The 24860-nt window shown below is 36.6% G+C and overlaps 1 protein-coding gene across 1 annotated transcript in view; it reads right to left on the reverse strand.

The window, feature by feature from the left end:
• Positions 1-3: 3 nt before the first annotated feature.
• The window catches only part of LOC103769713 (transmembrane protein 117-like), a gene marked incomplete at its 3' end in the record, with an annotated part of 91929 nt that continues 67072 nt past the window's right edge, over positions 4-24860 (reverse strand). The window contains exon 3 of the mRNA XM_008936937.1: positions 4-141. Within this exon, the coding sequence (XP_008935185.1) occupies positions 4-141 (138 nt within the window). The remainder of the gene's footprint in view (positions 142-24860) is intronic.

The following is a 24860-nucleotide window of genomic DNA, read 5'->3' on the forward strand; positions in this document are numbered from 1 at the left end:
GACATTCCTTTTCTTTTATAATGTAATATTATGTTTCTTACCATCCATGCTGTGACAAAATCTCCCATCCAAGTCCCAACTGCAGCTACCTTCATAAAATTTTCGTTCCTCATGCCCATGAAGTCTGTTATAATGTATGCACTGTGGAAACAAGAACACAGACTGTAAGCTATACACGTCTGGTTAATGCAGTTATAAAGAACTTGCTTCAGTGACAAAATTTATTATTAGCTGTGAGAGATTTCCCATTTCCTTCATAATCACTTTTTCTGCTAGATCTGAGTCTTGACATAGAATTGAACCAACATGGGTCAATTCCAGTTAGAAATGGAAATGTGAATCTGATTTACAGCCTGTGTCTCTTTTGAAGGTGCTAAAATAATGATAGGCAAAAGTTTTAGGATTATGTAGGGCTTCCAGAAATATAAACTATTTTACACTTTTTGCTTCTTCCTTCATACAAATGGAATTGCAACATTCTTGGAATCAGTGACTTGGCAAAATCTGTATGAAGAAAAATTAAAATCTTTTTATTCTCCTCCAAAAGACTATGAAGCTACTTGACTTTCACTCTACCAGTTATATGATATGTTCATCAACACAACAGTGCAAGCAAACTCTGCAGAATTACGGTGAGATGTCACTGTTTCTTGATTTATACAATGTATTTTCATAGATATAGTCTACTTAGACACAAGAGAAGAATTTCTATTTGCTTAAATAATGCTACAGATAGGATTTAAAAACTCATACAATAATTTGACCTCTGCTTTCAAATTTATCAAGATGCTATAAGGACAAGGTAAAGGATTAAAACCTTTGTGAAAAAAATCATAGCCTTTAATACACTCATATCCTTTGTTAAAAGACTTATAGTGTTTAAGAAGAGATAACTCTCCTTAAGAGCAAACACACTGAATAACAATAGCAATTTTATTTTAACTTCCCAAGTGATAGATTGTTTTCAGGATATCTGTAAACATTTCTTACATAATGTTATGCCTCTTTAAGAGTGTGCACAAGTGACCTAGTTCCATATAACAACTACCTGGAACATTGCATTCTCCATTATTCAAATCTTACCATTATTATATACTAAATATTGTAAAGTATATATCCTTGTAACTGGATCAGTGCAGGCTGACTGCACTTTCTGGGGCAGTCTTATTAAAATCTAAATATTTGACCAAGATATGAGCAACCCCTGCACAGCACTGTATCACTTCTTAGATACAAGTTAATATGTCCTACAATAGAAATATTAATGCCATTGAATAGTTTCATGACACATGTAAAATGGGATACCCTAATGCTGCTTTTCATTACACATCATGACCTTTCTGCTAATGTCACTAACAAAAATACCATCCACTTTTATTTTCATCTGTTGTATTGCATACAAATGTTGGCTCAAATTTCCCGCTGGAATTAAAAAAAAAAAAATAATAATTTTCCCAAGTTATTCTTAAATACATTCCATATAGTTAATAAGATCATCAATATTCTATATTCATCATGCTATAAATAAGGATGTAATAACAGCTAAACTCCCTGTTCCAACACCCAGCCTCCATGACAGGGAAACGGCAGACACCTAGGAAAGATAGAACAGGCAAACACACCACTCACAGGTATATTTCCCCAGTCTCTTCACAACTGGGAAACATTTGGAATTCTTTTTTTTTTCCTGCACCTTGGGTAAGCCTTTCTTGTAGCATACATGAAGGAAAAAAATTATCAAGTCTGCATTCCTTAAGCTGTCTCATTAACAAAGAAGGCACAACAATGTCAGCTGTAAGGACTGGCCCTCAAAATCAAACTGTACCTTTATCTTTTTCATCAGTGTGAAAGACATACAAAACCCCCACAGTTCTCACCTTTTTTATTCCCTTTCTGCATTATACATTCTCATATGCATTATACATGATTACAGGTGTACAGAAACTAAACGAACACTTGCACGATGCTCCTGAAAAATGGGCCACTTAGGTAACTCCTATGGCCCTGTCACATATTGTAGGCCTCCCATGGCAGGCTCAGGTACACAAGATGGGTTATCCAAAAAGGCTGAAGTCACTGATCACTGAATGTAGGTAACAACAAGTAGAAGAGATATCAAACTAGATATAAGCTATTTTTCAAATGGAAGTTGAAGTTCTCCATGTAGTCACTTGTATTTACAAATGTTAAAAGTACCTGAAGTCTTATAATGAGGTCAGGTAAGCTGGGTGCAATACTTAAAAACATAGAAAGGCCTTGAAAGCACCAGATAATCCTAATAGTCCTTTTTGTAATTTGAAGCATGAACTTTTGAAACATGAAAGCATCCAAGAAGACTGGTATAAAGTGTGCATTGTAGTCTATAAGTAATTAATGACTAAATTAAATATGCAAATAGATAGTCCTTCAGTTAGAATTATAATTGCATATTATTATTAAAAAACTCTTAAGAACATCATCTGTTCTTATTTTAACTGCTTTTACTGATTAAATACAGCTACAACTTTCTATGGAACAGAGAAAATATTTTTAGCCATTATCTTATTAGAAGCAGTAATGAAATACACTGCTATTTTACTAACTATTTTATTAACTATTAACATTACATCCTTTGTCTTTTAAGCTCTCAGCAGTCTTATTTGCATTTCAAAACACAAGGAGAAATTTACTTCCTAAATATGGATTTTGGGCTAAAAAAGGAAGAAAAAAAACCCTCAGTTTTTAATTTTAAGGCTTTAGGCTAAGTATGAATGAGAGTAGTTGACATTTTTAAAAAAATCAGGCTTGTCTGATGATGTTACCCTGATATATATTTTAACAGCACCAAAAGCAAGATTAATTCTGCTGTGGAAAAATCCCCACTTTTTTTCCAGCTTTGGCTAGTGATTAGGGCAATTTTCATTCATTGTTTACTCTACTTCCTGGCTACAGAACCATGTCTACACCCTTCAGGAGGACTAATAGCTCCTGGGTTCCAGCTAACTGTCACGGTCGGTTCAGATTTTCTATAGCTTGTCAAAAGGCTTCTGTTTGCTTTGCCATGCTTGCATTCTGTAGCAAGGTACATTCAAATTGAATGAATAGCACAATCTAAGAAAAAAATGAGTGGAAAAACACAGCAGTTAAAGCTCAGGCTAAAAAGCTCTTCAGAAACAGACAGGATAAGTGTAAATAATTAAATGCTGAGGAGCCAATACTTGTGAATGTTATAGATAAAGAACAAGTTTGCAATTGGGATTGGGGACAAGCCCACTGTTAACGTTTCACTGTAAAGCTGGAAGCTGCAAATTGCTCTTTGCAGGCCACAGACTGCAAGAAGAAGGTGGTAAATCATGATTTTGACAGAATAGGACAAACCAGAGGAACCAAAAGACAAAAGAGACTTGAAATACATAGTTCTACAACAGAGTCCCAAAAAGCACATCATAAGGTGCTGCCTATATCCATGTTGTTACGAAACGTAGGTTAATAGCAGTGAATCAGTAAAAAGATGTATAAGTCAAATGTATTTGATCACTTTTCTGGAATTAGCAGCAGAGTGTGCGCAGAACAGATAAAGAGGGAAACAGCAGCACTAGCTCAGAGAAATTGTGCAAATGACAATATCAGAGCATTTTTTCAAAGAAGGACACCGTAGCAGCTGCCAAGATGACAAGCAGTCTGAAATCAAATCCAACATTTTTCATTTTAAGTTAGATAAAGATGTACAACCTGCTGTGGTGCTATCAGCATTGTCCCAGGCACTGGAATTAAAGTTACGGCTAAAACTCAGTGCTGAGATGGTGTTTTCTTGACTATCACAAGAATCTAAAACTGGGACACAGATTGAATTTAGACACTTAAGTTTAAGCCAGGGATCCAAACTCTCAATGAAGCCTCGTCAGAGCAGTAAATGCAGGTTAGAGCATGATTTGTCCTTAGGCTACTAAAGGCATGCTGGATGAAGGCTTTGTTTGCCTTATGTTACTGCAGGGTGGCTAGCATGTCAAACAGTGTGTTCACATACCAAAAAGCATTGCTAAACCTACGTGACTAAATAATACCAGGTGCTGTGACATATCCTGGTCTCCACATGATAAACCAAAGAGATCTGGATCTCTTCAAGGCCTGTGACACACCTGGTAACCCAGCCAGATCTGAATGGAACCTGAGGTTTCCATGGGCCGTAATGAGAGCATAGGCAATTTGGGGAGGTTTTAGGTGCCTTTTAATGCCATTTCAGCAACCTCAACACATCTTAACCATACTTCAGCTGGCTCTTTAGACACGCTAGAGTATCCAAGGCACAGGGCTGGCACATAGCACACCAGGCACGTTCTGTACAGTCTACAAGTACCGCACCCATAAAAAGTAGTAGCTTAAGGCTCTTTGAAAAGGAGAGGCCTACATATCCTTTATGTTGAGTGATAAAAAGCCTGTACATGTCCCGCAGTCTGATACATGCTTTTCTGAGGTGGTTTTATTATCGAGCATTCCTCCTAAACTGTTGATTATCTATATGGAATTTATTTTTCTTGCTGCACCTGACAAAGGGAAATGCCTTGACAGTGGCCAAGTAACAGTATGAGAGTTCACACAGGCTGCAAAGAAGTATGTGTTCAGATGCGGCATCACAAGCTTCCATTACTCTTAATCTAGCAGAGGCAAGGAGGTTTCAGAATAGCTGAAAACATACATAAAAGACTCTAAAATGACAGAATGTCAAACGAGATGCTTGGTAGCACTTTGCTCAGCTGAAAAGCTATGCCTCTACTGCTAGGAACTGAAGTCAGAGCCAGAGGGAACAGGAAGATGCACAAACAAGACCGGCTATATTACGAATGGCATAACGCATAGCTACCTACAGACAGCACAGAGAGCACAATAGCTAGTCAGTCACACTGTCCCTAACCATCCCCCGTGTACACTTTAGAGGTACAGACAAAACTTTTGCTATGATACCAGTACAAAGAGAATTAAGAGGTACCGAACCAGGGTTTTTCGCTTGACAAGACATCAAAGCAGGAACAGCCACAAGAAGCTCAGCAGGCTAATCTCCAAGACACAACAAAACTAGGATGAAAAAATGCCTTGGCCATAGTAAGACAGATCCATGGCACAGTGCTGAACACCTGAAACTGACGGACTGATGCTGTGCTTTGCTGGTTGGTAAATTCTTTATGTTTTTCTTAAATCAGGGAACAGAACCGTGATTCTGAAAACTTTTGTTCATCAGTTTACAGGCCTGAGGACTGTCTAACTTACTCTGGGGACTTGGCTTTTAAAGCTCCCATGCCATTTAAAGTTCTGCTGCTTGGCATGTACAGGAGCTGCCCACTCTCCAAAGGAATAAGTCATTGGGCTTCTAGCTCACATTCTATATTGGTTGATATCCATAAAGTAGTTATTTCTCCACTTGGTTTGCCTGCAGAGTTCCATCTGTGAAGCGTTTTGCAAGCCTGCCTATAAGACAAGGCCCACTGAAAAATGCAGTAATTGCACTTCGTTTTGTTAATGTAGAAGAGGTGTATGCACATAACCGAAATGGTAAGGAACACATGAGATCAAATCCCTATTCCAAGGGACACTGGTTCAACACCTTTCAAAGTCAGAGAATTGGGATGCACTGTCAATGAGAAAAGAAAAGGTAATGTCAAACTCCTATTAGGACAGTAGGGTGTTTTTATTGGCATATGGCACTCTCCAAGAAGATGAGAAATCTGTGCTTCAGTCTTAGGTTAGGTGTAACTGAAGCTGTATATTCTATGTCTTGCACAAGTATCATCTTTCAAATGTAAGACAAGCATTCCCTTTCCTCCACTTCTAGAGAAGTGGAATGGATGCGCCTGGTCAGGATAGGAGTTTGGATTAAATCGTAAGTACAGTCCTACTTAAGGTGCTTCAAGTAAATTGGAATAAGTTTTAAAATACATTCTGGGCTTTAATATAGCTTCTTTATTGCAAATTGTAGGAGATTCTTGTTCCTTGTGGGAGTTTTTGTGGAACCTACACCAACAACACTCAAGCACTTCATGCCAAGTGGATTGTGGACTTCTCTTTAGGGGACACGTAGTATTCATACAGATTAACTGTTGCCTGATAATACTAGTCTTCCTAGGCTGCCTCCTTAACCAATGGATTTAACAGGAGTTCAAAGCAGGGCATTTATTTAGATTATCGTTATGCGTGGCATCATTGAGAACCAACAGCTAAAGGATTTGCAAAAGGTAACTCATAATGGCAGGGGATGTAAGACTGCATCTCTACTGGGAAAATCTTTGGGATCTGCAGTTTCAAAAGTGTTAAGGAACTCCACTGTGGGAGGAATGAAACCTCCCTAGGCTAAAGGTAAACTTTGGCGAGTACTGGCATATACTCCCAGCAGAGTAAATGACAGGACATGTTACACATACTTTTTTTTTTTTTTTTTTTTTATGGTGAACCTTAAATGCCATGAAAAAGATGAGAGACAGACAGTGGATGAGTTGGGAGGGAGCTGAACCCAGATTTCTCCCCTCTCAGGTAAGCTAATTTCTGTATCATTATGTAAGTGCTTTGATGAAAATGCTGTACTAGCAGCACCTGGAGACTCCAACTCAAAGCACATCCTATGGAGAGGACAGTCTGGGGAAAAGCATAAAAGGTGCCCAACAAAACAAATTGATTTTTTATATTTATTATATCCATGAGATACCGTTTCCAAATTTTCAAGGATTTTTGTTATTCTTATGCAACGTGTATCATCGCATGTACATTCTGTTTAGTCATACAAAGGAAAAACAAAGGCTGCAGAGCACATTCAGCATTTTTGTGCAGCAAATAAAGGTTACACTACTCAGCCAAGGACAGGTTGCCTGAAACATTTCTAATGCCATTGTGCTAATAGATGAATACTCACCTAAATACCTATAGCACAGTCTTACCCACCCCACCCTACCCCAACACTGTAGCTGTTTCTGCTTGCATTTAAACTCTATAACCACTGCGTAAGTTTTATTTATTGAAGCAGAGGAAAAAAGAGTTGCCTCTTAGATGCCTGTCTGATACTACAGGAGAGAACTGAGATATTTACTTACTGTCACACGAATTGTTTACTAAAAATGTTTTAGTGGACAATCGAACAAGTTAAGAGAGCCATGTCATCTTTTAGCATCTCTTTTAATAGGCTAGCAAAATTCTGCAACTAATCCACAAGACTATAGTACAAGCTGGTACATTCCGTGCCTTATTTGTTTCACTCCATTTGCCTATATACTGTGATATCAAAATAGTTCTACAGGAAGAAGGTTCCTAATGCTAGCACAGGCGCCCAAGGACACAAATAGGACAAGTGGCCTTGGGCATATCCATTCTGAGGGTTTAAAGAGGATCCCGATTCACCATACTCCAACACGCTCTGCAGGCATTCAATAAGACTGGTAAGAAAGGGTTTGAATGACGCTGCACAGGCTGAACTCTTCAGAATAGGACGTGGCTTACACACATCCATTCCTGGTGTTGACATTTCACTACAGCTAAGGAAGGATGACAGATGTGCAGCAATACTCTCAAGAACTGGCAGTTGAAAGAAAAAAATTATTCACTTACAAAAAAAAAAAAAAAAAGGAACTGCTTATATCATTGTCAGAACACAAACAGAATCACATGATATACTTGCAACTTACCTTTTTCACCAACTGCTTTGAATTTCAGCAAAAACTTTGTACCTTCTATCCATTTCAGTTTTAGGGATGGCAGAGAAGTTTAAATGCATTATTATAATGCTGAATAAAATAATAACTGCAGTATTATTGCTATTCAGAAAGGGGAAATTAGAACAATTTTAACTGGGACAAAACACAGAATAGACTCTGCTTGTAAGTAGCAGCCCAAGTGGAAAAGTGAGACCAGAAATATAATTTAGCACATTTCAGTAGAAACTTGTAAGTATTAGCAGATAATGCAACCTTCCATATCATTCCCCAGCTTATTAAACTTTCCTGAAACATCAATAAACAGATTTTTTTATAAACTAAATTATTTAAATATCAGAACTGCAAATATTATGTCATAAGTTAATGAATTGGAACTGAGGGAACAAAGAGATGATGGCACAGAATCTCTGCTGACAGATTCTCAGCAACCATAACTGAAAAGAATTTGAGCTGGCTCTGAAAAAGATTGTAAGCCCATAATGTAAAATAAACTCGTGAAAATTTCTTATGAGTATACTTTTTAGAAAAAAATATTATAAACAAAGTAGATTTTTTCCTTATTTAATGAGAATGTTTTAAGGCTTTATAAAGACTAATATTGATTTGAATTTCAAGGGTTTACTGTAGTGATTGGGTGAAGCAAGGACCATGTGCCTTCTTTCAATGTTTTATTTTCACGAACCATTGTTACCCTGCAACTGAATGACAAGTGGTTAAAGGACTGTCCTTTCAGCATGGACATTTTTGTTTTCAGAGTTTTGCTGCAGAGGCATGTCAGTGTACCTGAAGAAGAGAAGACGTCCTTTATAGACTAGACGGTGACTTCTCTGAGACACAGGCTTTAAATGACAGTTCCAAATCTATTCATATTACCTTTTACATAAGATATGAAGCTGTTCGATTTGGCTTGTGTGCTTGTATTGTCAGTACTGATGGTACTTCTGTTTCTTTCTTCAAAGTTACCAGGAATAAAAAATGCTCAGGAGCGTTTTACTATTATTATAAAATGGTATGTCATGCCAAGTCTGTAATCACTTGAAGAAACGTTTTTAATGGACTGGGGGAAAATAATTAAATATCTGAAAATATGAGCACATTTACAAAATGCAAAAAACTTGCCAGCTCAAATTGAAAATAATCTTGTGGCTTGATTTAAAAATTAAGTTACTTAGAAATATTTAGCTTGATTTTTTTTTAACCTGTTTCTGTGATCATTCCAGCTCACTTTCTGTATCTGCATATCATAAGCATCTTCATTATTTTAATTTCTTATGCTGGTTTGAACAGGAAATCCTTCTAACCTGCAAAAATTCTGGGGAGACTGAAGAAATGTTTCACACCCAAATCACTTTGTATGAGTATTTATTGTGTAAGCTTTTACTTTTAGAAAAATTTATTTCCACCTCAAACGACAATACAGAACAAGTCCAGATATTCCTTTAGAGGATTCAGATTTTAACTATAGATATGAAGACATTCATCTTTCAACTGTAAGCTAATTAAGACTTAATTACATCTGAAAAGTATCAAAATCTGTTTACCGATTTTCTGCTTTCTATTTAAATATTATTGTTTCACAAGAAAATTTTCATGTTTTCTTATGAATCAAGTCGACAATATGTAATCAAAGCTGTGAGAGAATGACTGTGTATGTCCTGTAATGACTGTTTTAAATTATTCAAACCGGTTTGGGACTTTGTATCATGATTGTTCAAACTGTAAAAAATACTACAGAAGTGTCAAGGCTGTAGAACAGGTGATATGGCTAAACTGATTTTTTATAAAAATAAGTATTTCTTTGAATTATTGTCTATGAAGACAAGTAATATTTGAAATAAATGAGTCAGGATAAGACCAGTTGGTGACAACACCTGAGACTGAATGGACAACCAATGGAGCAGAGTCCTGCTATCTTGCATTGCAGAAGCATAAATTTACTACAAAAGGAGGAATGGCCAATTAACGTTCTTAGAGCTTGTGGGATGTTTGCTGAATGAGTAGAAAGGGGATTTGACTTCATGGAAGTCTGGAGATAAGATGAAGACTTCTTAAGTATCAGATTATTGACACATCCATCAAATAAGCAATTAGTAATAATTGAATAAAGCAGGTAAAATCACAGAATAAACTTAAGTTGACAGGAAACTCAAGGGGTGAATGCATCCAACCCCTCATACTAAAAAGGGCTAACTGGGATTGGATCAGATCACTTAAGGCCTTATTTATGCTTAAGGACTGGTTATTTGAAGTTATATTTGTTTAAACATATTTATTCAAACCTAAATCCCTTATCAAAAGCTAAACTAACATTACTTAAACATCTGAACAATATTTGACTGCTCCAGACTTCTAGTTCAAGTGGTCTATTTCAATTATGCCAAGACCTCATTCATTTAACATCATGCTAAAGCTAGTCAAGGAAGTCAAGGATTTCACACAGAATACTTATATGCAAACAGCCAAGGTTTTCCTCTTCTTATACTGTCATTAGAGTTCAATAAAATAAAGTATATGCTGCTATACTTCAATCTGAACAGTTTGAAGAAGGAAGACAGCACTTCATTTGTAATTCCACACCATTACATAGCTTAGTATTTGTTAAATATCCTCCACAAAATAAGACAAATTAAGTATTCTATATTAATACAAATAATACAAAAGTTAAACATACACACAGGCATATACTGTTTATGGAAAATACAAGGATTGGGTTTTTTTTTTTTTTACATTAAGAGACAGAATAAACCACAATGCTATAAATAAAATTAAAATATAAATGCTGTTTCCTATAAGCTTTCTTCTTTGTGTTGTGTATAGACAAAGCCTAAAATAATTGGAACTAAGGCCCTTGAAGAACCTCTGGTCAGTTGGTTCTTCATGAATATTGATGGGTTTCACACCTACTCCATGGGTACCACCAGTGGGTGCTGGGATATTTAGCATGCCAATTTATTGAATGCTGAATTATCAAGGGCCACAGAGAGATCATTAATCAACCAAAACCAAAGAAAATTATACACAATAGCAGAAGCAGAATATTAATACTTTAAAGCAAGAAGTGTAGGAGAACTGGGAAAATGGATGACAAAGTTGATGGAAGAGAAATGACAAGATATGTATACAGAGAAATACATTTCAAGTAGAAAACATTCTAAACGGAAGAAAGGTCAGAGTCCAGAATGGAATAGATGTGGTCACAGTCCTTAAAGGTTTTTAAGAAATGTGTTTAGATACAGCTGTATTTTGCCACTCATCTGTCTAGAACCTCAGCATTGTAGAGCACGTCTCATTGCAAGAGGAAAAAAAGAGAGATGCTTCCTTACTTGAAAACCACTCAGATAAAATCTTAACTTCAAAGGAAAAGTACAAACTTTCTACAATGTTATTTTAATGCTTATAGCTGCTTACAGACCTTTTGCTGTATAAGGGTGTATGCAGATAAAACGAGACTGAAACTATGGTTTGTTAAGGAATTGAGAGCATATACCAGCCTGGGACATCAGTATGCAATGGCACAAATAACTGCACAGGGGTCTTACGAAGACCAAAATGATATTAGCTTGTCAGCCCTAGTAGGCTTTTTCAGGAACCACATCAGCAGAAACAACAATTCAGGCCCAAAAGCCAAGAGTTTATTCAGATGGAGAACGGGTACTTCAATTTGATACAACCACAAATGAGCCCTAAATAAGAATCTTCTGAAGCACTTCCTCTGCACATGGTTTGTTCTAAAACATTATCCGAGTACTATAGTCCGCATACACATAGCTAATGCTCTGCCAATACATCACAATTCATTAGGAAACTCTCATATGAGAAAAAGTTATTCTTTATAGCCACTTATAGGTGCAAAAGAACAGGAAACATTTCTGTTGTGTATGTTTGGTTTCATACCTCTTGAAGATGACTGGTGCGTATCAGTCTTGCTGCAGTCTATAAAACCAGACTGAGGTATAGAAACTGTTGGAGTTGTTAAGAAACAATGATCTACCATGCTCACAGATACCTTTGGGAGCAAATGGAAGGAAAATGTGGCGTGACAACTCAGGAGCTGGTCTGAAGATTTGGTTGGCTTCTCTCATAATGTAATAACAGCAGCAGATTGCAGACCAGATGGAAAAGAACTAGACTTCAAGTAATGTACAAATTAACAAATCGAGGAGATTGCTTCTTTACTATAGCACTTGAAAACGGTATATAAAGAACAACTGGGTCCAAAGCCAGTCATCTGACAAAAGTTGGCGTATAATCATGGCAGAGAATTTAACATGGAAAATGCAGGGAAGAGGACAGCCTGTTCTTCGACTCCTTGGCTGACAAAGTAAGCATCTTTATCATGACTACTTAACCACCCAAAGGCTGATGTCATCTGAAAGAGTCCAACACTGGATCTGATACAAATTTGCTCTGCATCATACTGACAACCGTATTGTTTGGTCCCGAGGCTACTCAACATTTTAAATTATCATTGAAATAAAGGGGGAAATTGTCAGAAGCTGTTTGAGGATTTTATCCTCAAATTAACATAACTCTGTTATACACTGTCCATTTCACAATATAGTCTTCTTTTAATGACTTGAAGTTATCAGAAGACAGACACATTAGAACCACACACTGCTTTTGCTCAGACACTATCACTTGTAGTACAACTTTAAGACACACAAGTGCAGAAAAGACACAAATTGTGGTGCAAGCTTTATCTTCAAAAAGAATATGCTCCTGTATATTGTATTTTCCAAGTAAAGGACTAGCACATTGTCGAAAAATTGAGAGAAACATGTATGTGCATTCATTTTTGATATTCAGACTGTAAACTTTGATGGCTTGGCTATACTTTTAAGGTCAGTCAGTTAAAAATACTGAGTTTCTATTTCTAGTTTTCTAAACTACAGACAAAAGTCTCAATTTCAGTTAGTAATTCTAGGATCTCCCAGAAGAGTCAATTTCTCTCCACAGTCAATGGAGAAAAATCACACTTTACAGATGTAATTCATTGGACTTATGTTTAACATGTGCACTGGGATGCCATTAATTTTTCTTTATAGCAGCTCCTATGGTGCTATACTTTGGATCTGTGACCAAAACAGTGTTGGTAACACATTAATGCTGCCTACTGAAGTTACTGTGCAAAATCATCTCTGAATTAGATATATCATCTTCTGGAAATTTCAGCTCAGTTAAACGTAGAAGTAGTTGGTTAACTTTAAATTCATCTTTATTGGATTCTTAAACTCAGAGATACACCAAGTATGGATTTTTATGTTTTAAGACTGGCATGGATTAGATTATTAGACTTAATGTGCAATGTACATTAAATGTCCTTTCAAATCTACACAGATTCCAAACTACAACTAAAACCAATGAGATACAAAAGATAATATATGCAGTTATGCAGTTTGGGAAAACACCATTCTAACTAAAAAAAAAAAAAAAAAAAGCCTTTTATTTAGACATAAGGTTGAAAAAGGCATTCCCAAATAGTGTAAAAGATTATGTGATAAAACATTGTCAGTAAGAAACCTTTATAAGTATGAGTAAACTCCAATTAAGATTTCATTAAAATGGTAAGTTAAATGTAAAGTTGAACAGGTGGTTAACAGGATAGATATAACCTGAATTAAATTACTATGGAGTAAACATTCTTTTTCTGATGCTCATTGTGAAAAACATTTCAAAGCACTACTGTTCAATGATAATCTGATCTAGAAATAGTTTTACACTGGCTGAAAGTTATCACCCACATGTTACTAGCTAAAGCAAATAGTATCCTTAACAGGAATACCCTACTAAGAACTTCACATTAGATTCAAAGCCAAGCCTCAGGAACAATGCCAATGTATTTTACGTTAATTATTTCCTTAGATTACTTATCTAGTATATGGGAGATTTTTGTAGTAAACTGATAGTCTACACTGATCGAATGGAAGAAACAGAAGGTTGTGGAATGGTTCTGCTTCAGGAAGAACCACTGCAAAAATTCTCTCTCATTCTGAAACCAGCTGAGGACCTGAAAATTGCCTCCTCTGGAGCAGCCAGGTCAGAATGTAATTCTTCAATTAAAAATATAGCTTTTAAGCCTTGTACAAAAATTTTTTGTTTTTTAAAGAAGAAGATCATAAACAGCTCACTTTCAAGAAGTAATGGACTCACCACTATGAAGGTAGAAGGCAGTAAAATACTGGGAGACCTAATCAATAGAAATTACTGGCTAGAGGTAGAGTGTGATTGAATTATCATATTTCAGGACTTTTAAATCCCATTTGTAATTAAAATTTAAATGCATCTTTCTTTAATTTTTTATCATTTTTCAAAATAAATATTTCACTAGCTGTATGTCAGACATAATGTCCACTTTGTGTTTTTTCACGTATTTTCCAAATGCTCCCACATGGACAAAAAAGATATCCAAAGATAGGTCACAGCATTAAATCAGACAGAATACTGCACATCTCCTTTTGACACGTGTTGGGTTTGGCTGGGACAGACTTAACTGTCTTTATAGCAGCCCATATAGTGTTGTGCTTTGCAATTCTGGCTAACAGTGGTGTTAATAACACACCAGTGTTTTTGTTATTGCTAGGCAGTGCTCAGATGGCACCAGGGCTGCCTCTCCAACCCACCACTCAAAAGGCCAGTAGGCTGGAAATGGGCAAGAGGTTGGGAGGAGACACAGCTGGCACACCTGCTCTGAACTGACCCAAGCGATATTCCACACTAAATGGCATCACATACAGCAATAAAAGTCAGAGGAGAAAGGAGGGGGGAAAGAAAGATGGACATTCGTGGTTATGCTGTTTGTCTTCTGAAGCAACTGCTATGTGTACTGAGGCCCTGCTACCCAGGAAGTCGCTGAAGATCTGCCTGCTGGTGGGAAATCATGAATAAATTTCCTCTGTTTTGCTTCTCTTCTGTGTGTGGCTTTTGCTTTTCTTATTAAATGGCCTTTTTCTCAACCCATTAGCTTATCCACCTTACTTTCTTCCCCTGTCGTGTTGAGGAGGATTAGTGAGAGAGTGACTAGGTGGGGGTCTGGCAGCCAGTCAAGGTCAACCCTCCACTATGTATGATGCTTATGCTGACTTTCTAGTAGCAGAAAGGGTTTGCAACTGATAAAGTAGTACTCTGGTTTCATTTTGGTATTACTTTAAATATTACTAAAGCAACATTTCAAATATGAATCATACTGTAAAACCTCCTGTAAGATTTTCAGAGTTTCCCAGCACCTACATTCATCATATTTAGCTCTCACTAACATACCATTAAAATAAATAAAATTACAGATTTTTAAAAAAATCTTCAATTGCTAAAATCACTGATTTACAAAACTAATAACAACAGCTCCATGAATTTCCATTTTCAAATTCTGTTCAGCACACGTTAATCTACATAGAAGTATGTCATTCCTATATCTAGATCAACCTTGTATCATTCACTTTCAACCACTGTCTGGGATATTTAAACCACTTAAGCCTTCAGTTCAAAATTTATTAATTGGAAACCTTCACAGTATCATATATTTATGATAAAGGCATCAACTTCATGACAAAGCCCAACATTAAGACGACAATGTAGATGGTCTATGAAAAACCAAAATAGGAAGGATCCCCATGTTCCTATCACTTGTTATGCTTAAAGAGCCTTTTCTTGCCTTTGTTTGAAGGCTGTTCAGACAGTAGTCCGTCATATTTGTGAACTGAAATTCCATTTCTTGTTCTGTACTGCAAATGAAAACAAAATCCTCTGCAAGATAGGAGAAGAAAAGAAAGGACTGTGACCCTGTCCCTTTTGATTTACTGGTTGTACAGGCACACCGTGCAGTACACTGAGTCATCTCTTTAATTTCCCCAAAGGTTGTACCTCAGAGCTGGCAGGAGGTCTGCCCCTTGCAGGAATTCAGTTCTGCTTTTGCACATCCAGTTTTCACATTTCCCATTATACTAGGGGGTGGTCATCTGCCAGCACTTAAAGCCGATGGCTTTTTATTCTTTTCTGTACTGGTCAGAATTCAACTGTTCTACAGGTGATTCTTTATTCCAAATAAAAACCAGGCAAGTAACAGTGCAAAAGAATTATTTTTACATATTTTCTTTTTTTATATAGTTCTCAGGAAAACTTAGAATAATTTAAGTTGAAAGGAATCTCTGGAGATCACCTAATCCAAACTGCTGCTCAAGGCAGGCCTGATTTCAACCTGATCAGGTTGAGGGAAGTCAAGATCTTCCCTCAAAAGTAGACCACAGCCCAGACTGTTGCTGAAGTTTCAGACCTCCACAACTGCTGCAGAGTCAGAGGCAAGGAGCAGCACAAAGGATATCTACCGTTAAGCTGAAGATGCCACTTGGGAAACTGCTTAGGGTTTTATTAAGATAACAGTATAAACATCCCTGCCCTCTTCTGCAGATTGGATGACCCATTTCAGGAAGATTGACAGCAGCAAGCACTCCAAAATGAAAGTTTCCTCTGTGCTCTGGTGATTTAATTACTTGAAATACATTTCAACTGATTTGGAAAGATGAAGACAAACAATCTTCTCATCTAAATTTGAAGTGAAAGTTATCTCTCTCTCTCTCTCTTCTTTTTTTTTTTTCCAGAAATGTATCATTTTGCTTAGTTTTAAGGTGGCAGGTTTGGTTTTTTTCTGATAAGCATTCTGAACTGAGGGAAAAGTGCATTCAGTTTTTGAAAGTTTCAGATTAACTACATTCTTCTTGGCAGTAATCATGCTGTTACATGAAGAAAAATACAGTGCAAAGTAAAACTAAATGTGTTAACTGGTTTTGGACTGAAAAGCCTACAAAGATTTCTTGTTAATGATAAATAAATGGTTATACATTTGGACAGTTCAGAAGGCATCTTCACTGGGCTGGCTTTTTTCTTTAACTGAACTGCTGAAATAGACAGTAATTAGTGTTATATATCTTTTCTATTACCTTAAAGGAAAACAAAACTTGGGCATTAATTCACCACACTGTTGGGAAGCATTTCTAAGGCTAAGAAAACTCTTTCATACAGGCAGACCACTCAGGAGTGAAAGAAACCACACCACAGCTGAGGAACATACGGGTCTCCTCCATAGGACAGCTGGGTTCTGAATGTGCTGTGGATATGATACATTTCCATTACTTTCCCAACATACTGTTTCACCCCATGTTATCTCTAATCTGTTGCAGGCTTGACAACGTCTGGCACAGCCCCACATTCATACTGCAACTAGTATCACTGGCTTTAACAACAAGTACAGTGCTGCCTTGCTATGCAAAAGTACCTGTGGGAAGACAGCACTAGCCATATGGCTTTTTCCAGACACAGAAATAAGTTAGGGGTTGAAAAATAAGTACATGAACTCTGCTGGTATCATGCCTTCAATCTGGAAGAGAAACAGCCAAAGTTTCTGAGGGTTTTTATACCCCTTTTCTTATTGTCCCTTTGTTTACCACAGTCCTAACGGTCGACTTATCATTACATACATCTCTTTGTATGTCTTCCAGGTAAGATTTAGTTATCAGTATTTCCATTTCTCACAAAATATTATATGACTACCATGAGACAACGAAACCTCAAAAGAAAATCTTTTTATAGAAAATACAAAAATAAGCCTTTTTGTCTGCAAAATAGATCATCATTAAACTTAACCTATGTATCACTGTACTGTTTTATTTTTTCTCCATTACCTTTTAATTCCTTACACTCTTAGGTGTATAGAAACTATTTTTAAAGCCTGTTCATTTGCTTAACACAAGGTTCAAATCTTTTGCCATTGAAATCTGTGACTCAGTAATTACTATCCACAGAGATGACATGAAACTATGTAAAAGAGTAGCAAGGTTTTATCCAGTCACAACACAGATGATTGTTCTTTGAGTCAATATGAAAGTAAAGAAACCCCAAATTATTTGTCCAGACAGGCAAGATACAAAACAGCTACACCATTAAACAAAAGCAAACAGATGACTTCAAAACAATGAAGACAGAAAAGATTGCTTTTGGAATGGGACTAAGTTTATCCCGTTTCTCTAAAAGCTGAATGGACTGTAGAGACACTTGGCGCTTTAATTCCTTCAAGAGATAAAGTAATCAAGAAAATATTATTTTTTTTAATGCCACCAGGAGTACCAATTTGGAACAAATATTAGCTTTCAATATCTCAGATGACCTCCAGGGCAAAGAGAGACTAGAAAGTGGAATGGCTTTTATGTTACTGGGAGCATTTGTTCCCACAGTTAGTCTGGGGATAAATTCCCTAAAAGATGAGAAAGGGAAGTAATATATGATTACATACGTTTGATAGGCCCAATTTCAAATGCTGGCAATTTACTTTCTTACTGTGGTAAGATAAAAACTCATTCATTTGTGAAGAATTCTTGACAACATTTTCTGAGATATTTTCAAAAATTATAAGCACTACAGTCAGGTTGACTAAAATATATATGAAGTACAAGGTAAAAGTAGGTTCCATATTCAACATACAAACTTCTCACCAGGCCTGCAATAAGGCAAACAAATCTGATTTGGTACAGAGGACATCAGCAATAAGAAAAAAATGGTAATGAAAAAGTTTCTCATCAGTTTCATTTCTCTTGGGCAATGGAGGCACTACAGTGAGCTTCGTTACTGGAAAGATCTTTTTGCCACAACAGAGAGGCCTTCATCATTAATAGGTAGTCCTTTCAAGAGCCGATGCCCATAGCTGCAGAAAACTTTATGTTTAAGAACAGCTGAGTAAGTGACTACTGTTTACTGGAGTAAGAGTCATGAAACACCAATGTAGCAAGTGCCAAAAAAAAGAAGTGATATTGAAAGGGAGGAATTCTTACATTTTCATAGTTTCAGACTTTGTGTAGCATCTAGTCTCACTCATCAGTCTCTTCTTAATGGAGTGAAACTACTTGGAGTTGATAATTTTATAACTGAAGAAAAAGGAATGACCATTCACCTTGCGTTTTGCAGTATGACTTGTAGGCTTTGTCTACGACTTCCCTTGCAGATGCTGCTCACATAGTTTTGCCCTTACCTGCATGCTGTCCATTTGAGGTGAATTTTTTCATATTTCAACTTTTAAATTACTTGTTTACAATATTGTGACTAAAATATTTATTTTCAATTAAAAAATAAGGCATGCGATGGTTAACAGAGTAGTTTACTTGTGTATTCACAGATTTAAAGGCTATAAAGTGTAAAACACAATAATCCTCTCTGATCTGCATAATCCAGGTCACAAAACTCTATATAGTAATTCGTAGCAGAAAGGGATTATTTCTAGATGAGGTTGAATCCATGACAGTCTCAATTTCAGTACTCTAAGCACAAATACAGAGAATGTACACATCACCTAATTTTTCCAATAGTTAATCTCATTGTGAAATATCTCCTCTTTATTCCTACCCTGAATTTGTCCAGACTCTGCTTTCAGCTACTGCATCTTTTACACTTTTTGCTAAGCTAAGGACTCTATTATCAGAAATGATATCTTTCGTTTCAGTAATTAAAAACTTCACTCAAATTCCTCACAACCTGCTCTTGTATAATCCACATAGCCTCAAACCACAAAGCGTGCTTTTTGTGCTCCAAGTTATTCTTAAGGTTTTGTGGCTTTTAAAAAAAACTCATGAATTTTCATATGGAATCTGTATGATGTTGCATTCATACCTACTAATCTCAGGAAAACATTTCCTTTTTGTATATCCAAGTTTCAACACTGAATCATCTGGTCAAGGTTTAAAAAACGTCATGTGAAATTCTTCATAGTGTGTAACATAACATTAAACTTGCCACGCACAAAACAAAAGCTCGCATTGCTCTACTATTAGTGCAGTAGCAGAAGAGCATTTTGCTGAGACTAGTACTCATTTTTGAATGTGCCAATTCTGTTGAAACCACCTACAGTGTCATACTGTGAACATACCTTGGCACGCACTTGCACCTCTACAACACAGATAAGAGCTGAACATAGAGATTTCCATTTTGATGGATCTCTGAGATAAGGATTCATTATTCTTCTTAACAAACAAAATTAAAGTTCTCCTTAAATTTTTGCTTTTGAATAAGTCTTTTTATTATTTAATTTCTTTCATCAGAAGTAGGAGGAAGGGGAATTTACATGGGTTTTTTTCATTAAAATTGGCTGCTCCTTCCTTATAGGATGAAGGAAAAAGCTGTTAACTAGCTCTCTGATAAAACTGTGAAGAAAGCGAAGCATTTCCCTCTTTCCGTTTTGTCTACTTCTCTCTTCCTTCAAAGTAAACAAAGAAAAATGGATTATTATATCTGACCTCAATCCCATCAAAATTATTTCTGAGCTGTGAAAAGCTTGATGGCAATTGCTGCAGTTTGGATGAAAACATTAAGAAGTCACCTGACTTCCCTGAAACAATTAGTTCTACAGTCATTGCAAACAATTCCCCAAACAAAATCAAACCTTACAAAGGAAACAAGTAGCAAGGACAGATCAAAGTCACAAAATGATCTGGGATACAACTCTTCCTGACAAGTTCAATACACACATAAACCTAACTAACACGTTGTTTTGCCAAGAACCAGGCCCAACAAAAATGATACAGCCAGCAGGAAGATGAACCAATACACAGACTGTATTGTAGACAAGAAGGACATTCCATGAACAATTGCTGGGGGTACAAACAGATCAATCAGCTGGTACATAATTGATGCCACCCCCAATGATCCTATAAAAGATGTGACTCGGCCCACAACAGGCGGTATAAACAGTGAGCCAAGGTTGCCCACAGTTGGCATGGGGAACAGCCAGACCAGTAAGTTAAAGACATAAGAGAAAGGTGCCCACATGGCGACTCTCACCCGATCAGCCCGCATTCGCAAAGGCCTAAACAGACCGGGGTCCAGCTCCAGGGAGAGTCAGGAGGTCTGCCCTGAACCAGGAAGCTCTGGGGAGTGCACTCCACAGACAGACACTCCTGACTCCCTGCAAGTGGTCCCAGCTTTTATCCCCAAGCAGACACCTGACCTTTGTCAACTCAGTGCAGGACCCCTGGGGCTCATTTCCCTTATGGCTCTCCCTGCAGGGCCGGCCGCACCCTGGGGGGAAGCTATAAGGCAAACTCACCACCTCTGTATGAAGGGCTGTGGGAATCACCCATATGTCAACCTTAATTCAGGGCTCGGGGTTCAGACCCCAGCATTTCACACTATCAAAGAATTTTCCCCCTTTTTGCACTGATTTTTAAAAGCGTTTTTAAGAGAACTATAATGCAGATGTTTCTCTCCTTTCTGCAACCAGAAATCCCAAATAGCCTACCTCAGCCCAATTTTGATTAATGGTTAAAAACACCTCCCAAATACAGTCATGAAGCCATTAAACAGGAAGAGGGGGCTGAGAATGTGAAAAATGAAAGATTTGTAAAATAAAGTGAAAAAATTTCTTACAAGTCAGTGCTGGGATAACAGACCAGAACTAAAAATTGTTCACATAATAGATTGCTAATTCCCCATCAAACTGCCATTGCAGTCAAGAAGGGGAATATGGGCTCTGCACATGGGGGCAACAGTTTCACCAGAGTGGAATGCCAACCTGCTACACTTCTAGCTCACATCACAGAATTTTTGAAAAACAAAGATTCTGAAGGTGAAAGTATGAAATAGTGAAATGAAGTTGCCTCTGAAAATGTAGGTGGTGTGAGTCAGCATGCTGTGGTTTAAAACAAATGCTTCTTACTAAAGCAGATGAGGAATCAACTTTTGATTGGAGAAGAGCTTTCTAGGATGAAGTTCTTCTGACTGGATGAGAAACTCACAGTGATAACAAAAAAAAATCATGTAAAAGAATATTTAACACAGCATAAAATACATTAATCAGACTCCAAACAGCAAATGTAAATACTAGTAGCAGTTATCATTACCACTGGTTTTCAGTCTTGACTTTTACTTTGTTTCCAGGTTCTAGAAACAAACATGGTTAAGATCTGTTCAAGATCTGCTTAAGAGGAGTTCATTAACTCCTCTCCTGAGGTCCAGCTCTTTCTGTCTTAGCATTCTCAGAGTCTTGAGCAATAAAAACAAGATGACTCACATGGTAATCTAAAGACACAAGCACACCTTTAAATATCTGAATAATGTTTAAACATCAGTGAGCATGAGACATGCTGAGCCTGATTTTATTTCAGTTCTTTCTGGAAACAAAACCAATTCATTCCTCTTCAAAAGCACTGGTCCCTCTTCCTGACATATTTTTAACAATCTTCTTTAATAATGTTGACTATGGTGCATTTTCATTCCTTTTACAACTCTAAGCATTAAATTTAATTAATAAATACAAACAACTATAAATAGATAGAAAAATTATGCACTTCTACACAGAGCCATTTAAGTTCATTTTAGACTGATACAAACCAAATAGGCTTTTGTTATCAAATTATTGGGCAGAAAGGCTATGACGAATCAAATGAATGTTTCTCAAAGCCAATCTTGCACAGAACTCACACTCTTCATGTGCGAGCCGGACTTCAACCATAGGCACATCGGCCAGGTTTATCGGAAAAGAGTTTTGTAAACTCTGCTTTTCACCAAATCAATGCTACTCTTAAAATGAAAGGTCAAGTAGCGTAGTAACTGCATGGGTCGCTATTTAACATCAACACGACTTCAAATGGTTTGCACAATCAGTTCTTCAATAACTGCATTACATTGCCGTAAAACAAACCCAATATCACAATGTTATACATTAATTTATTCTGACATGATTTCATTAATGGCATTGCTAGGCATCATGCTACTAATCTGCTAGGCTTCCCTAAAAATAACCACTCAATGAGATTAGGGATTTATGTGTATACTCTGTGAGAAGGCTTGTATCTTGGATCCATTCCAGACTCAAAATAGTCTGGAATGCATTTACTTTCAAACTAGTAATCGTAAATAATTCTAGAAGCTCAATTTAACAGCTTCAAATCAATGTAATCATACAAATAAGTTCAAAGTTTAAGATGCTTTTTAGAACTACCAGGTTACAGGATTCAATAATATTTAAGATTCAATCCCCTTCACAACAAAATGTAAATTCAAGAATTAAATATTACTACCTCCTACAATCCAAACCTACTTTGAAGAATATCTAAAGTTTGCAGACAAGGAGTTCAAAATCTCAGATATATTTTATAATGTTTTGAAACGAACTGTCTTTTTAACTATGTTCTAACCTTTGTGGTTTAGAAACCTGCACTCAGTATTTTAGCAAAACCATCACATATCCAAAGAAAAGAATATCCCAGGAACTATGGTATTTCCACTGGTTTATTTATTACAACTAAGAGCAAGCATTGAGACAAAATGATGCAGCAGGGATCAATAAAATGATATATCCAAGTACAACATGCAGCATGGAAGGAGTGAAACACGATTGGCCCCAACATTCATCTGGCTAGCAGAAAGAGAGAGAGGGAGGATTTAAGTATTTTAGTAGCAATTAGGTACTGAAATCTGTTTTTCTTTCAGTAGTAAATTCCGCTGCGTGCTGCCTGCTGTAGACTAGGAGAGCAGAACTCTTACCTTCAAGGGTATTACTAAAGCTAGTGATGCCAGAAAGTGTTCACTCAAATTAAGTGTGTTGCTGAGTGGCTTCCTGAACTCGGAGTACCCTGGTAAAAACAAGTTCTATAGAAGCAACATAATAATTCTTGGGAAACAGAGAAATTGTCTTATCAGTCACTACACAGGAGACATTTCTCAGCTAGTTTAGATGATACAGTCTCCAGAGTGTCTTCAACATTCACATAGGAAAAGTGAATGAAAACAAAAGGTAATATACAGACAATCAGGAAGTTTTTTAAATGACTGTTATAAAACTGTAAGCATTGCAGGCTTAGTTCTCCACTATTTGTGATGCAAGCAGTGGTTCCCATGCAGTCAATATAAACTTACTAAGGAAAATGGAATATATTCGCTTTGGCAGATGACGGGACTATTATCGGGGAACAGGATAATAATTTCTTATACACATACCTAAACAGTACAAGCTAAGACCAAGTTACAATATATAACCATGTTAGGAACATATAAAATAGGAAATAATCTATAAGTAGATGTAATTAATTGTAAGAGAGCAGAACGCAACATCACATATTCATGTAAAAATTTCCATCTAGAGACCTGCTTGAAGAAAAGACAAATGTAACCAAAAGTTACACTGGGTCAGACAGCCAGCTAAAGAAAGCAGCATAGTTCCTTCACAAATTTAAACAACTCATGGTTCCATCTCAGCTAGCCATCCTTTAAGTGGGTTCCTTACATTTTCAGGGTCATGTAAGTTAAAAACAAACAGCAAAGCCAATTTGAACAAAAATGGCTAAGGCTGAATATGGGCTTCTAAACTCACAAGTACAATTAAAAAAGACCCTTTCACCTAATTCATCAGACACTAAACTACCTATTTGTGGACCACCACAAAGAGCAAAATAAAAAATTGCAAAATTCAGAATATTAGTGCATGTTTATAACAAGTTTGCAGTAATTACTTTCAAATTGAATCCATGAAGCAGTCCAGTAAGCAAATGCAAGAGATCACCAGGAAACAGTATCTGTTCCTACTTGATCCATTACTAAAAGTAGATGTCAAATAAGCTATTAAATAAACAGTTAATTATAGTTGTAGTTCTATTTGGAATTGATGGTTTCAAAATAAAATTAATTTTATTCATTGATATACAAATGTATTTTGCACTTACTAATTGAACTACAGCTACATGTTAGCTTTATGAGTCAAACTTAAAAGCAAAAGAAGACATCAGGTATTCAAGTGTAATCCTGAAATTGCACAAGGTTATGGAATGCAGTAAATAGGTGTGAGCTCAAAGGCATCAACTGGACTGCACAGATTTACATTCACTGATGATCTGACCCTACCTTTCACATTTATGTGTTTTCATTAAGATGCATTAATGACAGTGATTATCCAGAAAGGAAATAAAGTAAGAATCTCAAGATGAGATAGATGATGGTCATTAACAGTGCATATTACCTTGTTGTTGAATTGCATAGAGATTGATTTCACCAAATACTAGCACTTACATATAATTAGCATTAACATAGAAAGCTCAAATAATAATACTTTAGAAAACTGCTGTAAAATGAAAAACGAAATATCTACAAATCTGTGCCTACTACCTGTTTGAACTGGATCCACTGAAACAGCATCATCAGAAAAAAATGACACATCTAACT

This window comes from Merops nubicus, unplaced genomic scaffold (assembly GCF_000691845.1).
Source record: "Merops nubicus isolate BGI_N331 unplaced genomic scaffold, ASM69184v1 scaffold5033, whole genome shotgun sequence".
NCBI classification, from domain to species: Eukaryota; Metazoa; Chordata; class Aves; order Coraciiformes; family Meropidae; genus Merops; species Merops nubicus.